Below are 26,360 nucleotides of genomic sequence, written 5' to 3'. Positions count from 1 at the left end.
CCCTTACTGTTCCGACAGTCTCGACGAATTCCGCCCGAGTGTCCTGGCGAAAAGTGGAAAGAAGACGAGGAGAAAGGAGGAGAGGAAGAGTAATGCCTCGGTCGTAGATAGCTGCTCTTGCTTGTGCCACCAATTCGCGGAGATTGAATTGTCTAGCTGGTAAGCGACTTATCGTTACGCGGCTCACTGTCACGCGGTCGTGATTGTACGCCGAGAAATCTTGGCTCTCGCGGATGGTAAATCACCAGGATTTGTATTCGCATTGGCTCTTGCGCGATTTGAGGTTTTTAGATGGTTGACGAGTTTCTAACAGTCTGAGGCCTGGGGATCATTCGTTGCTTAAGTAAAAAGATAGTTTGTATTCACGTTTAAAGGAGATTATATTTTTATAAAGAGGACTAAAAAAATTGAACGTTAGTGGAAATCTATTTTATCCCGTGAATATAACATGAATGATGTGTATTCTACTTTGTTTATTTTGTACATTTTTGCATAAACATCCGCGGTCTATTCATCGCGTGCAAAACATAGAGCACTCATGTATCGTAGCCGAAAGACATCGTATACTCTGCATGTTACCATAAATGCCTCACCACATTAACCAACAGACTTGTTGGAACTAAACCTACGATTTAGTCTACGTGCCTTTGGCTACGTGCTATTAGTCAAATTGGTAATGCATTTGTGATACCAATCCAAGCTATTCTGTGGACAGTATTCAAAGTGGTGTAGGAATAGGTGACCAAGCTTTGAAAATATACTTCAGTAGAGTGATAGTTGAAATGTGGAATTAGAAGTGGTCCAGCGAACTTAAATAGATCCAGGTCCACACGTTGCAATCTGAATCCTATTTCCAAAAGGTGTATCAGTAGACACCTCTATACAACAAGACCAACGTGACTAAATTTTATTGATAAGAGTAAACATACTACACTCACGCAGTTCCGAGATGTTTTTGCTAAAAATGATTAACCTTTGCACTAGGAGGTTCTGATGGACAATCGAATGCAAAGGTTTAATAATTTTTAACAAAAGTATCTCGAAATTGTGTGAGTGTAACATGTAATACACTAGTCTGACTAATTATACGCTCGTACTACTAGCTAGAAATCTGAAATTACCCATTTCTTAACACAGTATTTGAAGTAATTGGTAATATTAAATTCTCATCGCATATAACGTAACTAAATTCCTATTATTCTGATAAAACAAAGAGAAAGCAATAAGCTCCTGTAAAAAGCTTAATTTTGAAAAAATAGATTTGCGTTAGTCTACCTCTCAACTACAGAATTACGAGCTATCATAAACTACATAATGCAATTGTTTACTACTACTTACTGTGTATATTTACCAAAGCAACCCCCATGTTCCTTAATCTTAAAAATAATTCTAAACTTTCGTTCGCCGCTATGCCTCACAGACCAGAACTGCTCACCCTGTATAATCAATAATTTGGAAAGATAGCAGGGAACGTTTCCTCTGAAGCGATAACGATATACACCTACGTGTGTTCGTAGAATTCCCGTCGGTTCACCGCGCAAACTCCCATTAAGCTCCACTCATTCGTCAAGGATAGATGTCTCGGGGTATGAAGCGCGACTCGGTAAAGGTCGACGTCGTCGGCGATACGATCTTCGTTACGAGAAACGTCGGCGGAATGGAGCTTTGTGGGGAAAAAGGAGGACACGGAAGAAAGGAGGGATCCCCTCGATCGCAAGAGAAATACGGAAACACGCGATACACGGCAAGAATATTGGGACGTGTATAACCGTCCGAGTATGGTACGGCGAGCACTCGAGACGCTCAGACGCCAGTAGCAAAGCAATTTTTTGATAGGATCAGTGCTCGAACGGGTCGCCCTGTGTTTCTTCGGCTCGCCCGCGCGCACGACCAGATATGGAACGTCGCAAATGGACCGCAGTCTTTCCTTTCACCGGGAAAACTATCGAGAATTTTCCTGCAATGCAGCTGCAGGAAGACAGCTTAAATGCTCTCGCTTCCTCGGCCCCATCTCCCTAGACGTCCTATATAAACGCGCAGTTCCGCGCGTTCGCAGCGCGTCGAAGGGTAAATGCTTTTTATTATCGAATAATGTTGCGCCCGATGGGCACACTGCGATGCTGTTACTGTTGAATGCAGCCACGAAGATGAATCGGGAACACGCGAGCCCAGACCACGCACGCGACGCTCGCATTTCCTCTTCGGCGAATCGAGCTTGCGTTTCCTCGGCCAATCTTGTGCCATAGGGATGATTCATTTCATTCAATGGACTTAAATGCCCGCTCCTTTCAGTATTTACTGAGCTGAATGTCGGTAATATGTTGAGGGGAGAAGTTTTTTGTCTGATTCTTGGCTATTTTCTGTGGTTAAATACCTGTTGTTTGAGAAAGAAAAAAGTTCTTTGTGCAATCTTCGTGAGGTTAGAAATTGATAGTGTATGGTACAGTGGTTCCGTGTTAATTGGACATGGTTTGGGACCAGATCTGGCTGACTATCTTGGGAGGTTTAATTCTAGAAATTCCCGAGTGTTTTCTTTCCCTGAGTCGTTCGTCTCGGAATGGGTAAATAGGAAGAGTAGTAAGAATGAGTGGAAGTGAAATATCGATACATGACATATTGAGTAAAGGGTCTCCTTCAGGGAGGTCACGTTTATTTACTTTCAATTCGTCACGGTGAAGACACTTAGCGAAGTCACTTCCAAGAAGTGACGAGGGTAGCGACGGCCAGCTATCCTAGGGAAATTTCGGTCAACTAACCTGGAGCCACTGTGTCAAGTGGTAGAACAAGTACTGTATATATTATTAATAGAATGCGTTTAACGATCCCTGTATTTCATTCACAGTTGATATTTCTGGCCCTGTGCAATGAAAGAAGATATTGATTATTCAAGGTCAACCCCTACTATAAATCATGTGAGGGAGCGACCCCGCTTTTACACCGTGTCAACACGCCTCCCTCTTTGAGAAACAGAGTACGTATCGCTTCGATAAATTCGATACAGGGGCGATCACTTTTCACGCGTGCCTGCAACAAGATACTGCAAATTATTAACTTCTATGCGCACAGTTTACCCGCGCGCGATGTGAAATGCGTTAGATGCTGCTCGTTCGTCTATGTAAAATATTACTGCACCCGATTCTCATCTGGAACTAAAATTCTCTCCTACATCGTTCGTTACTTTTTTAATGCAATAGGAGTTTGATTTAACGTTTTCTCGATCCCTTATGAAACAAAAGATACAATTTTTCGTAATTTATACCCTCTATGCGAGCGCACAGGATTTCACTGGAATTTTCAATGACTCTGTAGCAGAAATTCAAACGAGTTTTCGTTCTGTCTTGCTTTGTTGAAAATGCTCTGTCGAGGGTATCGCTTTAAAACAAAGGGGCCAAAATCGAACGATTCTGAGAGATCAGACCACTATCAATATTCCCTGTGGTTGCAGTCGTGACAAAGCACGCCCTCAAACGCGTCTATTCAAACGATCACAAATCTGCTTCTACACTTTAAAAACGGGATTCTATTGCACTTCAACTTTCAATGAAGTATCGTATTCGGTTCTATGTGCATAGTTCGGTATTCACTTATCTGATCGATTTGAAGCAATTGCCTAGTCATTGTGCTGTTTCGGATTTGTTTCCAATATTTTGGATATTTTCGTATGTAGGATGTTTGCACATTTTCAAATTTTTAAATATTCAAAAATTCAAGAATTCAAAAATTCAAAAATTCAAAAATTCAAAAATTCAAAAATTCAAAAATTCAAAAATTCAAAAATTCAAAAATTCAAAAATTCAAAAATTCAAAAATTCAAATATTCAAATATTCAAATATTCAAAAATTCAAATACTAAAACTCTTCAATTTTTTAAATTTTCTAACAGTAAGTTTATTATTTAGCCTATCTCGTCAATTATTATTTGAAGTGCACAGTTGCACGCCCAATCAACGTAACGACAATCGATCTCTATAATACAATAAAAAGAATGACCAACTCGACTATGCAATGAGCTAACTCGCGTAACAAGTTAGCGACACGTTGAGAATACTACAAAAGTAGCAGAGTTCTACTTAAGAGGGATCGATCGCGGCTTAACCGCGACACGTTCCAATTTCGCAAGGATACCGCTCGAATTCTTTCCTTTGTCGCCCTGTATCAGACGAGCTGGCGATCTCGACGAGGTGGGTGATTCGATCGAAATGTGGTTAAGCTCGTAGTCCAGCCATCGCTACGCTGTAATCGAACCGAAATCCTGTATAGAAGTTTAATCGGTACAATCAGTGTTCGTTCCAATATTCGAAGGGGTGATTAATAATGGGTAATTAGCATTCCCATATCTAGTTACTCGGTGTGTTACGTCTGTTGGCATCGAAATGAGACTGAAACGAGATAAAGAAGAAATGAGAATACGTTGAATCTACCGACTTTGAGATGTCTGAATTTTCCTTCTGGTTCTATCCGTTATACTAGATTTAATGCGTTGCAAAAGATCGAGGGTTTCTTTGGAAAACCTTTCCAACACTTTCTTCCATCCATTTCTTTTCGGCAACGCGTTTGGCTCGTCTTGACGGATCATTAATTACGAGTGGTACGAACATGACGCGGAATTTATAGATTTCGAGACCTAATTCGCTGTCTATATTTTGATGGAGTAGTTACTTGAGGTTACTCAATTTCTGATGACTTTGATGTCTTTCTTTTCTTCAGCAGGAAGCCTAGGGAAGTGGGATTCAGTGACATGAGTTTCCTGGTTTTTATGAAAGAAGAAATCGACCTTGAGACGAACCTTCCTCGAGAGTCTGTATCGCATTAAGTGGATGAGATGAAAAGCTGATTTTTAATCTTGATATGCGTGGAATATAAGAGTATATTCACGACTTTGACAAAGAATATTGCAACTTTGGAATAACCGACTTGTTTTAATATTATGATAGCTGAAAAATACGTGGAAAATATATTATGTGAACCAGTAAAATGTTTCTTATTTTAAAATACAAGTGGTGTGTACTGTTCCTACACTCTCTGTTCGCTTGATAACATTTGGTACGAAACATGGACCTTATGCTTCTCGTTACTTGTACAAATATGTAAATTAGAAGGAACAACAGCAATTGCTGATACGCAAACACTTCAGGATTGTGTACATCTTGCTGTCTTCATTTTTACAGATACCATACCGCTGTTTTGGTCTAATTTGCATCTACCTTAAAATTAACCGAATAAATTAGCCACTGTACATACGTATTAACTTATTTATAAAATTGTCTTTCAAATAAAAAAAAGTACCTACTTTATAAATGAGTCACTTATTATTTCATCAATCAAAGACTAGTGAAATAGCAGAAAATAATTGCTTTAAAAAAATTAACTGATCTACCATATTAACACTAACAATTTTCAATAATTCCTAACATCAACCTATATTAAACAATTTCCGAAAACTGACCGAGTTTAATTCGCCTAACTTTCCAACTATATAGCTCCAGAAGCCAACATTAGTCGACGCAACGCAGAACAAAAAGGAAACAAGCGATACTGACCCCAACTAAGTAGCTGTTCAAGTTTTCGCAGAACCGAACGCTCTCTCGAATTTCCAAGCGATAGGAAGACCGAGGAGGGCACTTGCTCTGAAAATGGACCGATCGTTCGGAACTCATTCGTTCTCCATTGTCTGGCGATCCATGCGCTACGCTGCTGCCCAAAGACTGCGATATCAAACTATTCGCTATCGTCGAGCCTTGAACGTGGTCAATGGCGAGAGAGAAATTCGTGGCTGGCATCTCTTGCAAACAGAAACTGGAACCTGACGTTTCGTTGAGAGTTTTCGCGTGTTTCTCACGAAAAGAAGACTTACACTGACACTGTGGCGATTTAGAACACTGATTCATGTACGCGCTTAATGGAAGAGTAATTAATAGAACATAGAGGCCTCTTAACCTTTTCACTGATACCTTCTGGCGTACTGTACGGAGCTTGAAAAAAGCATTTTGAAAAAATGTGTGTCTATATGGTTACAGTAGATAGAATTACCTGACTTCACATGCACTTTCAGACGTAGCGTGTTATTGGTCAAGATAGTCATAACTGCTAACTGAATCGATGTGTCTCTTATACTACAGGGTGGTCCATTTAAATGAGGCTACCTATATATCTATTTCAACTGTGATGATATAAAAAATATTTTATTTGAGACTTTGAAAAAAACATTCCTTACAGTATAGTGATCCCTCGATACCATTCGAATTAAATGTAAAATATTTGTTGTATCATCAAAAAATCGACAGCTTTTCAAATTATTATTATCTATAAGTAATTCCTTTTTTTACACATCGGGCATTAAAAGTGAAGTAGTACAAATGCTGTGAGCCCACTACGTCAAATACCATATTGCTGTACTTCTAATCCCTACACGGTATCTGCTACTGCGAATTCACCTCTAGCAGACGGAATACGAGAAGCTAGAACGCTATAGGAATGGATGAACGTAAACGTTCAGGATACCCTTTCTGAATAGCGATATTCACGATCCTAGGACGCATGCTTTCATGAATCTTTGATAAGAATCTTCGACACGGTGTTACTGATTGGAGACGATTGCCCCGAGGGTCGTTAGTGGGTTCTTTGATGCTGGGAAGAATTCGATGGTCTTGAAAAGTGAGAGAGGAGAACGAAATTTATCATCCCGAATGGACAGACTTCGATACTTTGAAAACTGATATATGGACCAGTGTCGATCGAGGACGATTGAATATGATACGAAAAGCCCGAGTTTCAAACTATTGAACTAATCTTTCGAGATGGAAAAGGGACTATGGAAAGCGGAGCTTTGAACATTTTAATTCATAATGTCACTCATACGAGACATTACAAAATAACTGCACTCTCTGGCATTAATAAACCTCTGTAATAAATTAACTGCCGCGTTAGATGTATACGGCTGACAATTTCATTAACATGGTTATAAAGTACTATTAATTTATTATTAATTTATTAATTTATACCGCTATGGATTTAATTATAAAGGATTTCTATAGAAATACTCTTAATTAAAATTATTGGAAATGAGAACCATTATGAAAGGCCTGGCATAAATTCTAATGTGACTATATCTACTGCTCCAAGCACTTTCCAATTTATTAACCCTCAGCCAGCATAATATTCGTATTACTCTCTACCAAAAAAAAAAAAAAAAAATGTAAGATACCCTCCGAAAAAATTCACAATTCCTCAATTTATTCTGCAAATTATTCCTTAATATTTTACATAATACATATTAAAATCTCAGTTAATAGAAATACCATAATCCCACTATACCTGCTCAGGGTTGAAACTCATCCTCAACGACCATCAAATCAGCATAAATCGTGTCTGAAAAATAGCTTCGACGTCGATCCCCACCAGAGATCGAATCACGCCAAGGGCTGACGACGTCGTCGCCCGAATTTGAAGGGCGATAACGTCATCGAACGGGCAGTGAAACGCCGTCGGTTCTCTTACGTTATCGTCGACGTTAGGTTGCCAGCTGCCCGGTCAAGGGAGACGATAGCGCAACGAATCGATAAACTGCGGTCGAACTTTATAGACGGTCGTATTTCGGCTCGCAAAAATATTTTTGCCACGGCTACGCTTCCCTACCCATCGTTCCGCGCGGGAATTTATGGCACCGTAAAAAAAATCTGCATCGGCTGGCACCGATCTCGATCACCGATCCCCGATACAACTTAGAAATGTCCAGACCGTGTCTACAGAAATTCGTTAATCTGCCGCTGTAATTTATCCGTTTCGCTTTGACGATCCCGCGAGATAATGCCGCGGTCGCAAAGGTTCGCTATAACCGGCTGACCACTGGCTTAATTAAATCCTACTTGCAGTTAGTTGCATGGCTAATTCATGAACGCTATTCCTCGGATGCAGCTGGGGGATCGTTCGTCGACGCTAAGTTTATATTTAGGCGGTGCCTTTTAATGACACTGCTGAGACTGGAGAATACTGAGGTGCCTGGTATTGTTGGGACGTGAAAGCTTAGCTATAAGTTATCGACTGGGAGTGAATTTTGAGAGATTTGTCTGTGGAGTTCAGTGGGTGAGACTATTGTAGGAAGGATTGCCTTCTGTGGGTTCAACTTTAATGGTTTATGAATTGTGTAATATTTAACTCTGAAACTATTATGGTTAATCTATGTCTATTTTTAACGATGTGCTGCAATTACAAATGTTTGAGAAGATTTGTAATTTACAGAAGTAATGTTTATTCATATATTCTTTTTCAATTCTTCAGCATTAATTGAGAAAGAAATAAAGTTTGTATAAAGAATAATCATACCTGTCACTTTGACAGGTTTGGCAGTTCTAGTCTTAAGAAGAAATGGTACAGGGGAGATCCTTTCGGTTGAAGAGTCAAAGACAGGGTAGCCACAAAAACATCACAGCACGAATACCGTGTTTGTACGTAGGGCTTGTCGATTTTCAGATAAGAAGCGCAGAAGAGGCTCTGTGGGCCTCTTAAGACGCAATAAAATCCCTCTCCCATGTTTCCACAGAAGCACTGCTTTGAGTTAGCAAGCTAGCGGGATGATCATCCTCCAACTCACATCGAGTCCCAACCCCCAAAACCAATCGCAAATCAGAAACTCGGTATCGAGGACGCGCAGAAACTATGGAAATAAATTGTCCATCTCCCCAGCTAATTTAACTGTAACAAGATCTTGGAGGCCGAGTTTCCGTGGGAAATCGTAGGAAGCACGAGCGAACCAGCTGTCCCAGTAGTTCCTGAGGCAGAACTTTCCCTTTAATTGGACGGACGCTCGGGGCAGATAAAAAACCGCGAACAAAGGAGGTCGATCAGGTTTTCTTCCCCGCTGCCAGAACCGGCACAAGGAAGGGTGACGTATCTAGTAGAGAGGAAACGAAAAAATAGTCGCAGCGGTGAACGAAGGAAAGAGGAAAGAAAAGTGGAAAAAGGGTTGGCGGCGTGACATTGTAAGCTAGACATTTTCCGCTCAATCTGCCAGCCAATCGCTCCGAACTCGGAGCTTTCTGCTCCACGGGCCGACGCGGCGTTGCCTCTTCCGTCTCGGAGACGAGAAACCGAAACAATGGTCGGATGGGAAAACACGAAACGGAGGAGCGTGTTCGCGCGTCCGCAAAGGATCTGCACGATCAGTCAGCCGCCGAGGGGCAATGGGACGAAATGATATGCACGGGGAGAGCAGCGAGAGCCCTATCCAATGAAAAGAATAACGAGCCCGCGGCGAGTCCACCGTGGCCGTGCCAAAACGGAACGATCGTCCCAGATCCATCCTCGCGAACAATGGGCGCGACGATTTATCGGAGCCACCGGATCCTCTCGGGGGCTCCTGATGTCAAAACCTGCCGCGGATCGATTCACGCGCACAAAGTGCGCCTGATGTACCGCGAAGCCTGGCGTGTACAATCGATGGAGCCCAGCGCGATGATTCAATGCGGAAGACGCGACGCGCGAAACCGAAGCGGCCGTGACGCGTCGCGGAATTACGGGTGAACCGAGTGAATGGCGGATCAAAGGACTCGCTCGGGATGGGCTGCGAATGGGCCGCGGGATTTCTGCGACGGATATTTCTGTCAATTCGACGACCGGATATTCTGTCAATTCTTTGCGCTCCGCAGCTTTTTGCGTCGCTCTGGGGAAATTAATTGAAGAGCGGGTTACTGAGTTACGGAGGAGTTAAGGAATTATGGATTTATACAGGGTGTTTCTAAATAAATGGGACATTTTTGGAGAATAGATTTCACGTAGGTAGCAAATAGAAGTTCATATACGCAATAATTTAACATTTACATCGCTATCAGAACTGAGGTCCCGTCTAAAACCACGTAAATCAAGATGCAAATACATTCAGCTTTCCCATAAACAAGAATTTCTATAACTGATTCACTTCTACCTCGGCATAATAAAGTAAATAAGGAAAACGTGAAGTCCCAGTATATCCTACTTACAAATGGAAACTTTTCATACTCTGGAAGATGGCGCAGGAGCTTCCTCCTTGAAATAAACCCACTTCCATTCAATATCCTGACCACCGAGGCGCAAGACGCGAGTCAACGAACGAAAGTTCATATTTCTTGGAGAGCACTCGTTACGCTCGCGATCGCGAACCATTTGCTTGTCAGATAAAAATGTCCCGAGAGCGGGCATTGTCAGACGGAAGCATCCGCGGGGATAAGCAAGTCCTCCCCCCTCCTCCGTCTCTGGTTTTATCGTTCTTGCAAATGACGCAGGTATACGGCGGGGCGGCCGAGAGGACAGTGGCTGAAAAGTCCGCGCGCGCGAGTGGGCTCTCTTTAATTGCATCGCTTGCACGTCGCAACCAACGCCCGCTGGGTTTATACGCCGCTATTATTTGCTATTCAGGAGATACGGCCGCGACCGTAATTTAAAACTGCCGCGCGGCCACAATGCGTGGCGACATTAACGTCCGTATTAAAAGCTCCGAGGAGAACGGAACTCGCGCGCGTTAAGTAACACGCGCCATCCACCCGCGATGAAGCTGAAAGCTCTCCGCGCGAAACTTCTAACTTTAAAGGGTTATGTACACCTTCAAGGCTAAAAACAGCGACAACATTACCATTTTTCTTATGATCGATTACATGCTTTTTCCATCTTATTTCGTTCTATTTTTGGTTAAATAAACTAGTGTCGGTACGAGTTATACATTTTCGTACCTCTTTGCTTTTACAATTGCTTTGTTTTTTATTTAGGAGTTTTATGAAACGCACTTTTTAAATTTTATTTTTGTTAGTCGAATTGTTGATGTAGTACGTTCATGAGTACGAGAAACATAGTTTTGAGAAAGTTTTGGGACGCTGTATTACCAGTTGCTAAATTCCATTATCTCTAACTGTGTATGCTTCTATGTTAAATACTGTTTTTATTTGTAGTTTATGGTATGAACCATTTGGTATAATTTAATTACTAAACTGAAGTAGAATTCTGTTGCGCCATTGCTTGTAAAAATTGCAAGTTTTCTACTAGAAATAGTTGAAGAGATCATAAATTCATTTTTTCTACCCATTGACAATATAAATGAGTTCCATAACCCACAATTAATCAACCCTATATTGTATATTTAATAATCATAGCACGTGGAATGAACTTTAATCACGAGGGAAAGACGAAATATATTTCTTGCTAGTAGCTTTGGCCACGCTGAGTTTAATGACGTGTGCTTTTAAGTCAGACAGTGGAACGAGAATCTTAACTAGATTCTCGACAAGGACATTGGCACGTAATTGGCATAGGCTAAGCGTTTCTCTTTAATTTATCATGCCATTCTGTTGGCTAATCGGCACGTTTAATCAAAGTGACTTTTCAGCCGCGTAGTCACGTAGATAAACAAACCCCTATTTCCCTAGTGGTAATTCGATGACAACGAAAAAGGGAAGGCAGGCTAAGGCGCGTTGCGTTGGGGTATATCGACGCTTCAATTTCTTAGACGCTTCTCCTTGGGAGTTCTCTGGCTTGCGAGGCTAGCAATTACTTGAAATTTGATGAGGTAGCAATTAGTCTCAGGATCAGTAAATATTGTAACGAATTTAGAAGAAGAGATTTTCAACATTGTATTCGTAAATTTTGAAATTTTCAATTATAGTAGAAATAACATTAACATCTAGTCACAGTCAACAGTTAATGATCTCGGTGTAAATACGTGAATTTATTGTATTTATCTCCTATAATACAATGTTATAATCTTATTACATCTAAATCCAATGTACACATCCGAACATAGTCAATATTTAGTACCATAATTATTACTAGCATTGTGTAAAGCACGTATGCATGCATTCTCTTTCGTATTACACGCGATGTAACACGTTAACGATCCTACCCTCAAAATGAAGTAACTGCCACCTGCAATATTTGTTAACATCCATGAGTGAAATGGTACTTAAAATAATGAATAATAAATAAATAAGCTACACTTTTATTCAAACTGTGTTAACTAATTCAAACACCAAATACATCTTCGCTGTGACGCTTTAAAAATGTGGTTACTCTAAAAATTTATCCTTTAATACCACCGTATGTACAGAACTTCAACATTAAACAAATGATATGATATCCCAGAGAGTCAGCTACTTTTTATCACCAGAATCAGTCATCGAACCAATTTTCTGAAACGAGCTGTAAGCTGTTTGAAAAACAAACCCAACCGCTTTGATGGATATTCACGTTGAAAAACAAACGACGACATAGGTCAACAACATTGGATTATTTATTACAGCGTATCGGAAACAGACGAACAATCTATAGACAATGGCTCACGATGATTTACATGATTCCCGGTAGTTTCGAACTAGAGAGGAAAAGAGAAAGGACTAAGCGAGACGAACCACGTGCGATTTAGGATGCCAGTTGATCGTCGTTTCGCTATTGCGAGAACGTGGTAACACGTCCGACGAGTAATTCGCTAAACCTGTCGGGGACCAGGTATTAAATCGCTTCCACCAAGTTTCGACGTTTTGAAATAGCTGACTAGAACAAGTTCCTGCCTGCCGACCCTCGACGTGTTTACCGACGCGAGCTCTGGGGAACGTGGGGTTCGTCAACGTTTGGTTCGTCGCGTTTTCACAGAAAAGATTTGACACTGGCTTTGGAGCCCTTTCGTCCCCAAATAGGGCAACAGTGAATCGATAAATTGGTAGTGGAATGTGTTATTCTAGTGAACAGCTTTTAAGCAATAACTAACTTTAGATTATTACCAGATGTAAATTCCCTACAAAGTAGTAATTATGTAGAATTGTATTTTTATGAAATTACTGAATTCTCAAAAGACTTCTAAATAATAAGTTCCTGAACGATATAATTTCTAAGAGAGTTTGCTATGGTACAGTGAGTTAAAAATCTGTGAAATAGTTCGTTGGAAAGAGTTCTGGATAGAGTTCAAATAACTGTATAATCTGATAAAAGTTGGATCGAATATAAAGTGGTAATCAATGAGGAATTTTGAACAAGCTTACCGATAAATGTGCATGCGTTATGGAAGCTTTTATTAAAGTGGAAAATATTCACTTGCAACAGCTTTCAAAATAATGCACATATGAAATGATTGCAGATACACGTATTGCCTGAGGTACGACGTTCGAGCGATGTCTGACTATAATCACTCTTCTACTACTTACGAATTCAAATTACATATCTCTTCTCTCTCTTACTCAGTCTTCCTTTTTCCAACTCTAGTCACATCTTCCGATAACATTTCACATATTCGATACTGAGAAAATCTAATAACTTCAATATATTTGTTTTATCATATCTGATGTACGATAGATTAATGATTAAATTCATTGCGTTCTGTTATCGAAACAATTGCATACAAATTCTCTAGTGATCTTACTGAAGTAACATTCTGAAGTGGATTCAAACAGAATTCAGCAAGAAATTTAACCTCGATGCGAAAAGATGAATTAATTATAACTGAAACTCAGATTACTTCACGACAACGCGAGACAGAGGAAGGGGAGAAAGTTACGAGAAAGAAAGTGGAACACGAATTTTCGGGTCGATAAACTTCTACACCTGGGAGGATAGATGTCTTATTTAATTAAACCGACAATGCAGTTACTGCCGACGCTTCACTTGCTCGTCACGAATCGCGAGACGATATTATGAATTAAATTCCTTGGGTCAGGTTACACGGTCTAACGAATTTCAAGCCCGTTTCATCAGCTAATTGAATAATATTTTTGGCTCTCTGCCTTTTTTCTCCCTGTCCTCGCCTAGGTTGAACCGATTGGAATTGACGCGCGCGTCGAACAAACACCACGCTCTAGTCAGACTTCCTTCCTGCAAAATATGTAGTAGGACTGAGAAAAACAAGCAATATTTTTTTTTCAATCGTCCGCCTCTATATTCCTTTGTGATAAAACTACTTTTTCTAAGCCTTTACGAATCAGGAAAATCTCATGTTGACGCGAAGTGTCTCCCTATAAACTACAACTTACTGTATTCCAAATTCCGGCACACAACATCAGTCAGCTATGCTGTCAGGAGTCGAGCACAATTTCTGGAATCTACCACTCACAATTCCAAGAATCCCCAACTCGTTGCCCTTAAAGTGTTCCCCTCGACCACCGAGAAGATTGGATGAGTTACTTTTCCTAGCGTCGGAATTTCACCTTTTATCTGACCAACGTTTCAAGAAAACAATTGTAGAAAACTTGGTAACTACTTTTCCTCTTAGCACTGTTTCTACTATCTAGCATGCAAACAACTGATTTTTCCTTCACGACTTACGAAATTATAACTCATCGCCACTTTAGTCTACTGCTACTTCTACAAAGTTGCCTTCATTTTTCTTTATTTAAAAATTAAGTAGTCTTCAACTCAGTAATGTTATACTTCTACAGTGATCATCGATTATTGTATCGAAAACCTCTCGATTTCTATTAATAATCTAAAAAGTGTTATTAATTCTATAATTAGAAACACGAAATTTAGGAATGTAAGTAAAGAAGAGTGCATGGAAAAATCACCAAGAAAGTATCGCTTAAAGTTTTAAATCTGGTGTGTTCAGTGAATTTGTGCTATCGACACCAGTGGGAGCTTCTTATCGCGGCTCTGGTAAAGCCGCGAGCGGTAATACAATGCAGATTACGGTGCACTTTCAGCCTACCATCCCGACCAAGATTCTTGGCGCGGATCCCATTGAAATTATTTTCCAGCGGCGTTAACGGGACGCGACGCCTGGAATCTGATGCACGGCACCGCGTCCCTCGGCCTGATAACGAAACAATTTTCTACTGGCAGTAAAAGGACACGTTGGACTGCACTCCACTGGAGAGCAATCGCGAAGTGTGTCGCGCTAAATTTGGAAGGTCCTTTGTCCTAATTAACGGGCGAATTAAGTCGAGCGAGAAGTCGGGGAATAAATTTCCGCAAATTTGTCTTGGGCGAAGTTCCGAGCGTAAATTTTCTGGAATTAAGTCTTCCTGGGGTTCAATCTGAACGTTGATGGTAGATCTGGAAATAACAATTCTCTGAGTGAAATATATCGTGGCCTAATAATCCTGTTATAATAAAAGGTTATGATATAAAGATATAAAACTTCACTTATTTATGTATCTCTGTAAATAATATTTCCATTAAGCCCACGTTACAGTTCTCTATCAAGAACGCCAGAGCTTTGACAACTCGCCTGGAAAGTGGTCGATTCATTTCCTCAAAGGTCCACGTCACATCCTTCCCTTCCCTTCGAACGAGTCGATCTACGACCGACATATTTCAATCGACACTGCGTGCGAAAGACCTTCTCGAAACTGTTCAACCTTCCCAGGAACTCGTTCATAAATGACAACCACGGCGACGTGGAAAAGAAAGAAAAGCAGTAACGCGGCGTTTGTAAACGGCGCGTCATTTAAAATTTCCAGCCGACGACCCTTGCGATTCGACCACCCCACGGGATCGCAACTCCAGCAGTGATTCCTTGTCTCAAAGGAGCCACCACTACATCAGATTCCTGTCCCCCTTTTTTTCCACGTTTCGTCAATCTGAGGACCGAGCTACAAGAAGAGGGTGCACCTCGGTTGGATCTGGCCGTTTCATCCCCCATCGGTTCATCATACCATGCCCACGGGGCTTCGTTCAATTTGCGATCACCATCGCTCGTTCCCTCCATCGTCGAGCCGACCAGCATCGACTTGGGCCACCCTAGCCGCAGCCTCGACTGCCTGACCGTCTCGTTTCGCCTCGTTCTCCTTCTTAACGAGTGCAGGTTAATGCTTCGAGCGGTTTCCGTGGAGATATCGAAGTCAGCGGGCTGGAGGGTAGCCTCGGGTGTCCCTTAAGAGTCCACTTCACGATAACCAGTGGAAGTTTCCAGCGAGCAGCGTCCAGAGAAGAGAGATTCATAAGGGCCGCTGGGACGCGATCGAACGAGAAGAAATCGTTCAGATAAGTTGCAGATAGCGCCACGAAAGTGGCGGTGCCGATGGCGATGGCGCGGCTGATCGACCGGAAGTGCTCCAAGTGAGATTACCCGGGATAAGATCGCCGTGGCTCCCTCGAAAAATAGGTGGGGAGTAGTAACTGCTCCCTCCTTCCTCGGCTCTGCGATTTTTAACAAGCTGAGGGTAATGGTGAAAAATAAATTTCGAAAGTTTGTAGATCGTCGAAAATTAAAGTATGGAAATTTATAGATGATATTTCTGTGGTATATGAACGAGCTCGTATGCTTGTCCATAAGAATCATTGTTGCTAGATGAACGATTTCAGTGAGTGAAGTGCGAATGAAATGTATTTGAGTGAATGTTGAAGAGTGTCGTGTGTAATCGAGTGTAGTTCATAGTCGAGTACAGCTTACAAACTTGTATCTCTATTTTTATATACTAAATATTCTTTAACAGTAAAGCACCAAACACCTGTTTATTTCCCCTACATTTCTAGTTCTCCTTTGGAAATCTATATCAAAAATGTTTCGTTACTACTCACATTTCGACAGGATACATCAGGATACAGTGAACAGTGTCCTAATATTAATTAAACATTGATAATAGATCTATTTCAAGAGCACTGTGATTTTTCCCTCGATCGACAGCCTTTATTGTATTCTTTTAAAATATTAAAAATTGATCGGATTGAAAGCACGTAACTCCATCAAGGTAGGCTGTTTATCGAGACAAGAATCAATGGAACGGAGGAAATGAAAGGGGCGACTAAATGGCCATGACCATCTTATGAACGGATGCCACTTGTGATTTTAGTCACAGGTTTTCAATTATTCCTCTGGTGGTCGTTCATTTGATCTCTCAATTCAGCCGGAAACCGCGATGTCATTTCGTCGCCGTATTATGAGCGGTTGGACGCCAGTAGAAGTGGTTCTCGGAATTCAATGCGGCTGTTGCTAACGACGTTTCGAACGTATCGATTCTCGCAACCCATTAACTCCTTAAAAATATTCCATCCCAGCCACCCTGAAGCAAGCGATGACGCAACTGATTCGAAGATTGCAAGGATGAAAGCATTATCAAGGATCAGATTGTTTATCGTTTTAGATGCTACTCAGGGCACTACAGCGGAAAATAAAAAGGCAATTTCCGTGGCTGTTAACCCCGTTTCTTCGAGTAGTTATAAACCATGCTACACTGATTTTGATTCTTCATAACATCATATTAGCCGAGAATCGCGTACCGTGTTGGCGAAAGAAAGATTGAAAGATTGAAAAAATGAAGGAGCTTGCATAATCTAGCAAGCAAAAATTGAATTTATATTAAAAATTAGAGAAATTCTCTGGTACAGATGAATATCATTCACAGGCTCGATGAAAGGTAACTTTGACTCATGAATATTTACAGAAATATATGTTTCAGATTTCCTTCAAAACTTCGCAAGAACATATTTATAAAAGGGCACTTAATTAATTAAAATTCAACGAACAACGTTTGTCATACGCCTGTTCCATGAATCTGTTACCACCAGCAAGCACAGTCAAAGAAAGTTAATTATCGTTTTTTCACCAGGTAATTTTCTCTTTCAATTTTCATGGTGTCACGACCCTCTTTGACCCAAAAACAAAAAGGAGCAAGGAACTTCAGAAGCGAGCACTATCCTTGGGAGAAGTTTCTTTGGCTCGACTCTATTATAGAAATAAACGATGTTAAGCTTTTGTGCTCGGGATATCAACACACTGTGAACATTCAACTCGGACTGCCGGCTCGACTGGCCGCGGCATTGTTTGCACATACATTCGTGTCCTCCTTATCTCTATGTTGATTCTGTAAATTAATTTCCCCTTGACAAAAGGATTACGCGCAATAAAGGAACGCGAAAGGTGGTAATTTCTGGGGGACGATCGGAATTCGGTTAAACGCTGAATTCGTTCAACGGATTTCGTGGGCCAGCGATCAACCTTTGCGCAATTTTCCACGTTTCGTTTGCGAATTCGAAGCCGCGCGCCATTGTTTTAGGTTGAAATTCACTTCGATTCGCGTGCAATTTTATTTCTCCCCCTTTTTTTTAGAGAACACCTTTTTTCTTCGGTCCTTTCTGTTTCAATTTCGCCGAAATTGCTCGAAAAATCGTTCGCGCCCCCGATTCGCGGGGACGAATCCTTTTTCAGCGAATTAACGCGGTCGAGGCGAGTGAAATTTCTAATTTCGAGCCGCGTTCTTCGCGGAGAACGCGCTTGGTCAAACCACAGGGGTAGTAAATTGAAACTGGCATAGCTTTGCCCGCCTTTGAGAAAAATATTGAAATGCTACGAGCGAATGGTACAAACTATTGCACCCTGACAGAACGTGGTTGAAATATTGATACGCATCACCGTGTGATCCCTTTACACAGAACGATGAGAACAGTATTTTCGTCAGCACGTCATCACGCGAAAGTGTATGAGTGAAACGCAACATGAAACGGGTCGATAAACACGATATTTCTTCAAAGCTAATTGCAGATGATCGAAGAGGAACAGAGAAAATTGAAAGGTGAATCGAATCTCAGATTTGATATAGAGATACAGCGACTCATCGATGCACAGTGAACGTCAGTTAACTGTGAAAACTATTTTTGTTCTTGATTCTACTTTAGTAGGATCTATTTCTAGTGTCCGTTGTTTTAATGCAAAAGCTGATATATTTTCAGAATCTGGACTGCAATGTGCTCCACATGTGTGTAACGCTATAGATACAGAGTGTCAGAGATTTTGAAAGAATGGTTCTACATGATAATATAAGACCAAAAGCAATGGTCTTCATTTTCTAGTTATTAATTATTGAGAAGTTACTTGAAATACGTCTGAAGTATGTCTGACTAGACTTATTCTACTGGCATAGTTACGTCTGACCAGGCCAGTATCGCGACAGTAGAATAAGCCGCCAAGTCAGACATATTTCACAGTTACTTTAGGTAGATTTTAAACGAAATTCTTATTTTGGCAATCCTGCTTTCAATCTTCTAAAGCTATAATGACTTAAAAATCCACCATATTCATTAAATATTCCGCGTCTGACTGTTCTCAGATTAAATAGCGAATAACAAGCTACCCTATCTACGTATTATACGATACGTGGTTTATGTAAAACACCTAGGAGTTGAAACGTATATATAGATAATAAAATCCCGCGAAAATTCCACCATCCTCTGCTTTGTTTGCTAAAAAAGATTCAAGAATTTTGACTATCTGACGTAGATACGGTCACATATGTATGATAACGTTTCGAGGCAGTAGTACCCTAATCCCAGATGCATACGAGCATATAAATAGGAAATTTCGCCCTCGGAAGGCATCGAAATCTCCTCGTAAACGATCTTATCCGAGGGGCGTTGAAGAACGCAGTTACACGCGTCATTCACGCCTCCCGATTCGACGCTATTCTAGATTTAACCAAAGATCGTAAGGTCTGTTAGCCTCCTTCCAACCCTTCTTCAACCGTCACTTCCCTCTTCGTTGTGTGTCGGGAGAATATAAATAGCGAATTTAGCGTTTCCAAACGATTTCATGGGAAATGCAGTTTAGGAAGAATTGCCAAGCGGAACTGCGTTCTTCGAATTCCGCGGAACAAGTGTTTGCACAGCTCTATTTTCGTATTGGCTGAAATCTCGATTGTGTACTGAGGAAAGGCAAACATTAAACATTATCGATGGCCAGTCGACCGGCGAAAATGATTTTGTTAATCTGCGCGAAATGCTCAGTGTCAATACGAATCTAATGGGAATTAATTAACTTGTATTGCTCTGTTTTCATAGTATTGATATCTCCGGTGAAATTGAGTTACAAACAATTTTCGTGATTTTTCAGAGCAAAAGTAGGACGCGTAGAATTTTATAATCGATATTTCAGAAATATTCAGATTAGCGTGTACTCACGGAAAGTATCGCTCTTTTGTTCCAGTGGAACGGATGCTGACGTTGAAAATTCAGGACTTACCTGAAAGCAAAAATAAATTCACTTAAATTAATAATCGTAGTTAAAGCTGTTGCTAAATGTGTTTGTTCTACAAATTATCAGTCAACCACAAATGGCAAACTTATTCTGTGAAAATTTTCTTCTCGCTATAGTTGCTTCAATACACGAAGTACTTTTTCACTGTGTAATAAAAAAAATTTACAAAGCTATAACTTTTTTCAACAGATAAAAGAAAAGGGGATTCGCAAGCTTCACGACAAATACGATTTTTAATTGAATCTGCTAATAGAAGGATTTCTCTCTTTTTTTTTTTCAATCGAACAGTTTGCCCTAGTTCTTTGCCTCGATCCTCGGGGAGTGCAATTTCTCTTGGCTCTTTACCGAAACATATTCAACCTGGTGCTATTTCGCCATTTATTGCTTTCCAACTTATTGTCGACAAAGAAACCGCCGACCTTATTGCAGTCAAAATACCGCGGCAATCTCGATGCATCCGTCGAGGAATTGAATGAAAGAAAGTTTTCTCTATCTTTCGTTCGGCCATATCGATGTAAGACTGACGAGCACTTACAGCGTTGAGCTCGTTATTTTTTATTACCACAAGAATGCATTGCTACGTTCAGAAAAGTTCGGTCAACCCTCCTTTTTCAGCGATATTCCATTCTATTTAAGTTCTCGATATTTACTTCATGGCACAATTTCGGATAATTTCAACCCTTAGGTGATATGCTGGGGTGACAGTATCTATATTAATTGAATTTTTAATATTTAGTATGAATATTATATTTAAATAGCTTACAGAGGTTAGTAAACTCATAACTTATAACTTTTTTTCATACTACTATTAATCAAATTTCTAGTGGAATTATAGTGGTACAATTCTATTATGTTACAGAATAGATACCCTACTAATTTAGAGTTAATGTCTATCATTGCCTTAGTAAACATTTATCTAACAATTTTGGTTCTGACAAGGTAAATGTGAATTATGAATTCTTGAAGTGGTAAAAAGGTGATAATTAATTCATGCATCTCGCATGAAAAAAAGAGATTTAATCATAGTATCGTAGCAAGCAATCAGTAAAAATGTTCATGATATTTCTCCCGAAGCTTTTATCACAGCTATAATTGTAAATATCGAGGCATCAAATCGTTAACAAACATCGTAAATTATTGTGAATTCTGGTTGGATTACCGAAAACCATAAAGTTACAAACGATGAGGGAAAGGCTGCACACGGAACAGGAAAAATGGAGTACTAAAACAGAGTTATGATACATCCATGAAATATCGCAGAAACGTTTTAATACATCACCGTTCGCCATATCAGCGTCGCTTTAGCGAGATTCAACGCAAACAATAATTTTATTCTCATTATCTATCGGCTACGTCGGGACTGCTCATCGTTCAAACATTCATTATTTTTCTTATCAATGCGTCGAATAAATGGTGGACCGATGGACCAAATAAAAGCCACACATGTTCTGATTAAAATCCCATCAAAACCTTCGACAATGAATATCATTCTGCTGGCACAGCGTCACTAATTAATTCAATATGCAAAATTACTTTATAATTAATATACTGTATAATTAAATTTATGTATACGCTAAAAATAAAATAACACTACGCGTAAGAATACGTTTCCTGAACCATGGTTCAAAGGTAAGTGCCCTGAGGTTCATCAGGCAACCACTGCTCGAGGCCTCCACGCGAGCTCAGTTTTGGTGGCTTCCAAAAATTCTTTAGACGCTTATAACTAACAAACGAAGCCTCAGACACGAAACCTTTATTCTTAATTTTCGTTTTATATTAATATCTAGAATCACCCCTTAAAGTTACGCCGTGTTGTTCAGAAACACCCTGTATAGACGACCCCAGTAACCACAAGATTAAATTAGAATCAAGCACAATTACTTGCATCAACTGCAACAAGGAATCCATGAAAGTCAAAGGAATCAGTATTTTAAGATGCACGAGAAACGCAGTCGTTATCAATTCGTCGATAGTCTTTCGCACGGGTGGCCGAGCAGCTCGCCGCAGATACTCTTTGACTGGAAATAAGGGCATCTCGGAGTACGCATATTGATGTTCGTAAGCACAATGTATCTCGCTCTCATCCCTCCCGATATGAATAATGCATAGACGTGACTCCTATACCGTCAAAATGGTGTGAACGAAGTTCGAACGGCAGCGCCGCTATCCAAGTTTCCGTTTCCGATATTTCAAACCAACAAGTGTAGCAGAGGAGTCGGTGCACGCACCGTATTATCGAGCCGTGCAGTAATAACGAAATGCAGCTGCGCATTGTGCCCCGCAAAAATGTCACGCGACAGTTCGACCGAAAAATGTTGACGCGTTCGCTAAAGAAATTCTCTCGTTTAAACGAACGACGCGAGCGAGGGAGCGATAACATTGAAAAGTCAAACAAGAGAGGGGCATGCTCCGAGATAATCTTCGTAATGAATAGCAATCCCGGTAATGGAACAGAATTTTAGCAAATTCAAGGATCTCTTAAATTGAATTTTTTCCGCCAGTTTTGTCCCTTCGGTTCCTTTCATCTTGTTCTAGATTCTAGATTCTAGGTGTTCTGCGTGAAGTAAGTCGGCTAACCTTAGTGTGGATTTTAACCCTTGATTTGTGGACTCTGGAGGACTGTGTCTGGGTCATTTGTGAGTTAAGGCAGGTGTCTCAGTAGCTAGCTGTGTCGAGATACTTAGACACTAACGCTAATTTTATATATCTAATAGTAGATTTTAAGTGTTGGATGGACTAGCCTTAGTGGCTATCTTAACCCTCGAATTATGGACTGTGGAGGACTGTGTCTAGGTTAGTTGTTTATTTAATCTTGAGCCTAAATTCTATAAACCTATCTAATAAAAACGAAAAATAGTATATTTTATACTGAGTATAAAAATACTCAGTAAATGTTGTCCACTTACAGGGACGTTTGACATACGCATCCAAATATTAAAACGTTTACCTCATATTGATCTGTATCATAGTGTTTGTTCACAGAAAGAAGTTGAATACAGATGAGAGGAAAGGGAAGAAGAAAATAGCGAGAATCTCTGTGCAGATTCAAAGAAGAAATGAATAAGAGTATACGTTCGGTAGAAATACTGAATATAAACCACAAGCAATGAAACTCGAGTAAATTGGCCTAGCGGTATGCAGTCATATCTAAGTACCGCGAAAACAGAGACTCGAACGTGACTGTTATTCCCTTTACTACCGATTCCCCTGTATTTTAGAGTACCACTACAACCTTACAGATATCACAGACGATCCAAATCGCAAGAACTGAACTCCTTCGAGGAAACGCTTGATCTCCCTTTCTCTCTTTCTAAGGAACGCTTTCATCCATTGTCCGAAACAAAGGTGGAAGAAAGCGGAAACAAAGAAGATTCTAAGCGTCCCACTTGCCAGGACGGCGGCGTTTAGTCCCCTAACTCTGGTAACCGAGCCTCGATAATGCCACGAACAGACCGAGAAGTTTTCGTAGGTGGCCCCCCCCGATCCCCAGGGTGCTTTCACCGTCGATTCCAACGACGCACTCAATTTCCGAGATCGCGGGTCGGTTGTGGGAATCGCGAGGAATCTCCGAGGGGGTCGAGCACCGAGGAGGAAAAGCCAGGGAAAGCGCACAAGCACAGCAAAGAGTCTGGTTGGTGTTCGCAGCGTATGTCGGTGGCTGGGCCGCCTAAATAAGAGGCAACGTCCTGCAGCCACGCCACAAAGGAACAAGGGAAAAGGGTTTTCCAACCTCTTTAATCTTTCTGGCTGGTTAATTACGAGGCCGGCATGTTTCCCAGCGCGCTCGTATTTTTCGGCCGGTCTTCGCCCCAAGCAAGAGAAGCACGCCGCAAACTGCCACTAAACGCGCCGCACAGCCTCACGGATTTAATGAAATTGCCAATAGGAGGTCGGCTCTGAGGAAGTTTAATGCGAGTGACGAGGAAAGACTGCGGTTAGTTGTGCGTTTCAGAGGATTCATTTTGTTTAATCTTGCCTGTCAGGGAGTTTGCAGATGCACAGGGCTGAGTCGAGGTTTAGAAGAATAACGGACGGAAAAATAATAATTTCCACGTTTGCTAACTGATAACTACAAGCTATTGTTTGGAAAACGGTACGTGTACCGTTTAATATTTCGCAAAATATTGCTCGTTAGATTAATCTTGAAATTCCTACCACCAGATGATCTTTTCTGATTGGTACTCTTCTTCCACGAGAGAGTATAAATACCTCTGCAGGAACATGAGTGTCTCACTCGGCGTGGGTCCTCTGGCAGGTGTGGACCCTCCTTGGGATCCTGGAAGGACCCCTGCACCCAACCTACACCCACCCTACATCCACCCTGGACTCCTCTGACCAGTGGGCAGCTGATCGATGACCAGTGGTCATCATTAGTGACCAATGATTTTTTTCTCAACTTTTAAATTTGTTTTTTCTGTTGCCCCTATTTTGTACGTGCCCTGCCCTCTCTCTTCTGCTTTCAAGATTTTATTTGATTGTTTTAATTGATTATCAGGCAGACAACGAAATATATTTTAATTTTTTTTCCATTTTACGTTGTTTCTAATTAATCGAAAAAATTCGTTTGTCAATACGCCCTGTTTCAACTTATCAAATATGTGTATTTTAGTTTCGAAGTACCACCAGTTTACGTAAGAGATTTTAGAGGTAAATCAGAGAGGTACAACTTTGGTCAATCGATTAGAAAAACAGGATTTTTCTATTGGCTTTCCATGCTGACGGAACAAATTGTGCACAAGAAAAAGTTCAGAAACGTTGTCATACTTTCCACGTAAAAACCTTACGTTTGCACAGTTTTTTTTTAGAAACGGATGCTGTCTATTGCAAAGGTTCCAAATTGATTGGTAAAATGGCAAAAACACTCTCGCATCTTTGCCAATATTGCTTCGCGAGCGTCGCTGAACACGCTTACAAAGTTGTCGATTGCGTTTGCAATATTTTGCCAACGGAAGGAAATTCCTTTCTCTTTCCTCTTCTGGAGCCTGCCATCTGTTACTCGCTGCAAATTTCAGTGGAAACTGTTAACAATGGCCCGTTTCCTTCAAGGGGAAGTCTCGCGTCTTGTTTTCTTGGATGGCGTTTCTATCGCAAACTACTTCCAAATGCATGCATTTCGAGTTTCAAGTTTCATGGTTTAGATATGTACAGAGTACCAGACGTTCTGATATACCTGAAAATTGACTGCTTCCTTGAAACACTATTAATATACCTAAAATTTCTAATTTAATAAACTAAAAAAATTCAGAAATGCTCAAATATTCCAACGTTCAAATTTATAAATTTTTTTAAACCTTCAAAGTTGAAAATGCAAAAGAAATTGATTGTTTAAATTCCAAACTAGAAAGTGTCATGATTGAAGTGTTATTAAAAAATACCAAGCAACGCCTTTAACATGAACTTTTTAATCCTTTGCCAGTCTCTTAACAGCAGGTTTTATGCAACGCTACGACCATCTGCGATCAAGTGACTAGAATCCAGAGGAAGGTGTTTGAAAAAATGCGAAATAGGCGACGTCGAGCAGAGAAAGGAGAAGTGAAAAAGAAGAAGTACAGCTCGCTAAAGCGACCGAAATAAAGGCAAACCCTTCTTTTTTTCTGTCGAGCGAAAAATGTTCGCGATGAGGTATCTTGACTTCGCGAAACTCACGGTACAGGATTAATTGCAGCTTTCATTATCGGCGTTTCCACTGACAAAGCCAGACGCGCCGTCGCGTTTGCGCCACAGACAGCGGTATATATTTTGCGGTGGTAAAATAAGCCGCTGTTTCGAGTCAAAGGCTGCGGGTTTGTGGGCTCTCTGTAAAGGAAACGTACACGCTCGCCCTGTTAAATGCTCGTCGCTTGGAATCTCGCGAAATTTTCACTGATTCTGTTTGACCATTTTTGTGCGTCGGCTACTAGTTCAGTTTATTTTCTGTTCGTGTACTCTTCATTCCTTTTTTTAGCTTATTCTTTCAAGATCCATATTTAAACGAGTTTTATGTTCGAAATATTTTTGAAAAATTCCACAGCACTATCTTTTTGAGTTCAGCGAGGAGAAGGTTGCTCTAAATATTGTTATAGCTCGCGCGGGCTAAACGATTCACACACAGTCGTGTTATTCTTCAAAGAATGCATGTAGAACTCGTCCAGTGATACTTGAAATTCGTGCAACTTCAATCGAACACGCAACTTAATTTAATTTCGCTATCGTGGTGATCGAAGTTAGTCCGATAGGTCTGCGATTACCTCAGCCGCTATCGAGTTCCAGCTTGGTTGTTTCACGAACGAAATTCCAGTCCTGACTAAGATTAGAATTCAACTTGGATATCTTGGATTCCCAGATTACAAGATTTACGTGCATACGGTACCTCGCCTCGTGGGACACTTGAGGAGGAAACTTCGTCCGAATCAGCCACGTGCAATAGCCCAACTATGGTCAAATTTCGGAAGAAACTCAGAATGGCACG

At 40.7% G+C, this 26,360-nt stretch overlaps 2 protein-coding genes across 4 annotated transcripts in view; one reads left to right on the top strand and one right to left on the bottom strand.

The window, feature by feature from the left end:
• LOC143177186 (uncharacterized) overlaps positions 1 to 4,868 on the top strand; it is an 87,093-nt gene extending 82,225 nt beyond the window's left edge. Inside the window, exon 2 of the mRNA XM_076375011.1 lies at positions 4,711 to 4,868. Within this exon, the coding sequence (XP_076231126.1) occupies positions 4,711 to 4,813 (103 nt within the window). The 3' untranslated portion in view covers positions 4,814 to 4,868. The remainder of the gene's footprint in view (positions 1 to 4,710) is intronic.
• LOC143177146 (zwei Ig domain protein zig-8) overlaps positions 1 to 26,360 on the bottom strand; it is a 368,390-nt gene that overhangs the window by 245,042 nt on the left and 96,988 nt on the right. The gene's annotated exons all lie outside the window — the stretch shown is intronic.

This window comes from Calliopsis andreniformis, chromosome 3, assembly GCF_051401765.1.
Source record: "Calliopsis andreniformis isolate RMS-2024a chromosome 3, iyCalAndr_principal, whole genome shotgun sequence".
Classification (NCBI taxonomy): domain Eukaryota; kingdom Metazoa; phylum Arthropoda; class Insecta; order Hymenoptera; family Andrenidae; genus Calliopsis; species Calliopsis andreniformis.
Note: the sequence above shows the minus strand (reverse complement) of the source record. Positions and strands in the feature narration are given on the sequence as shown.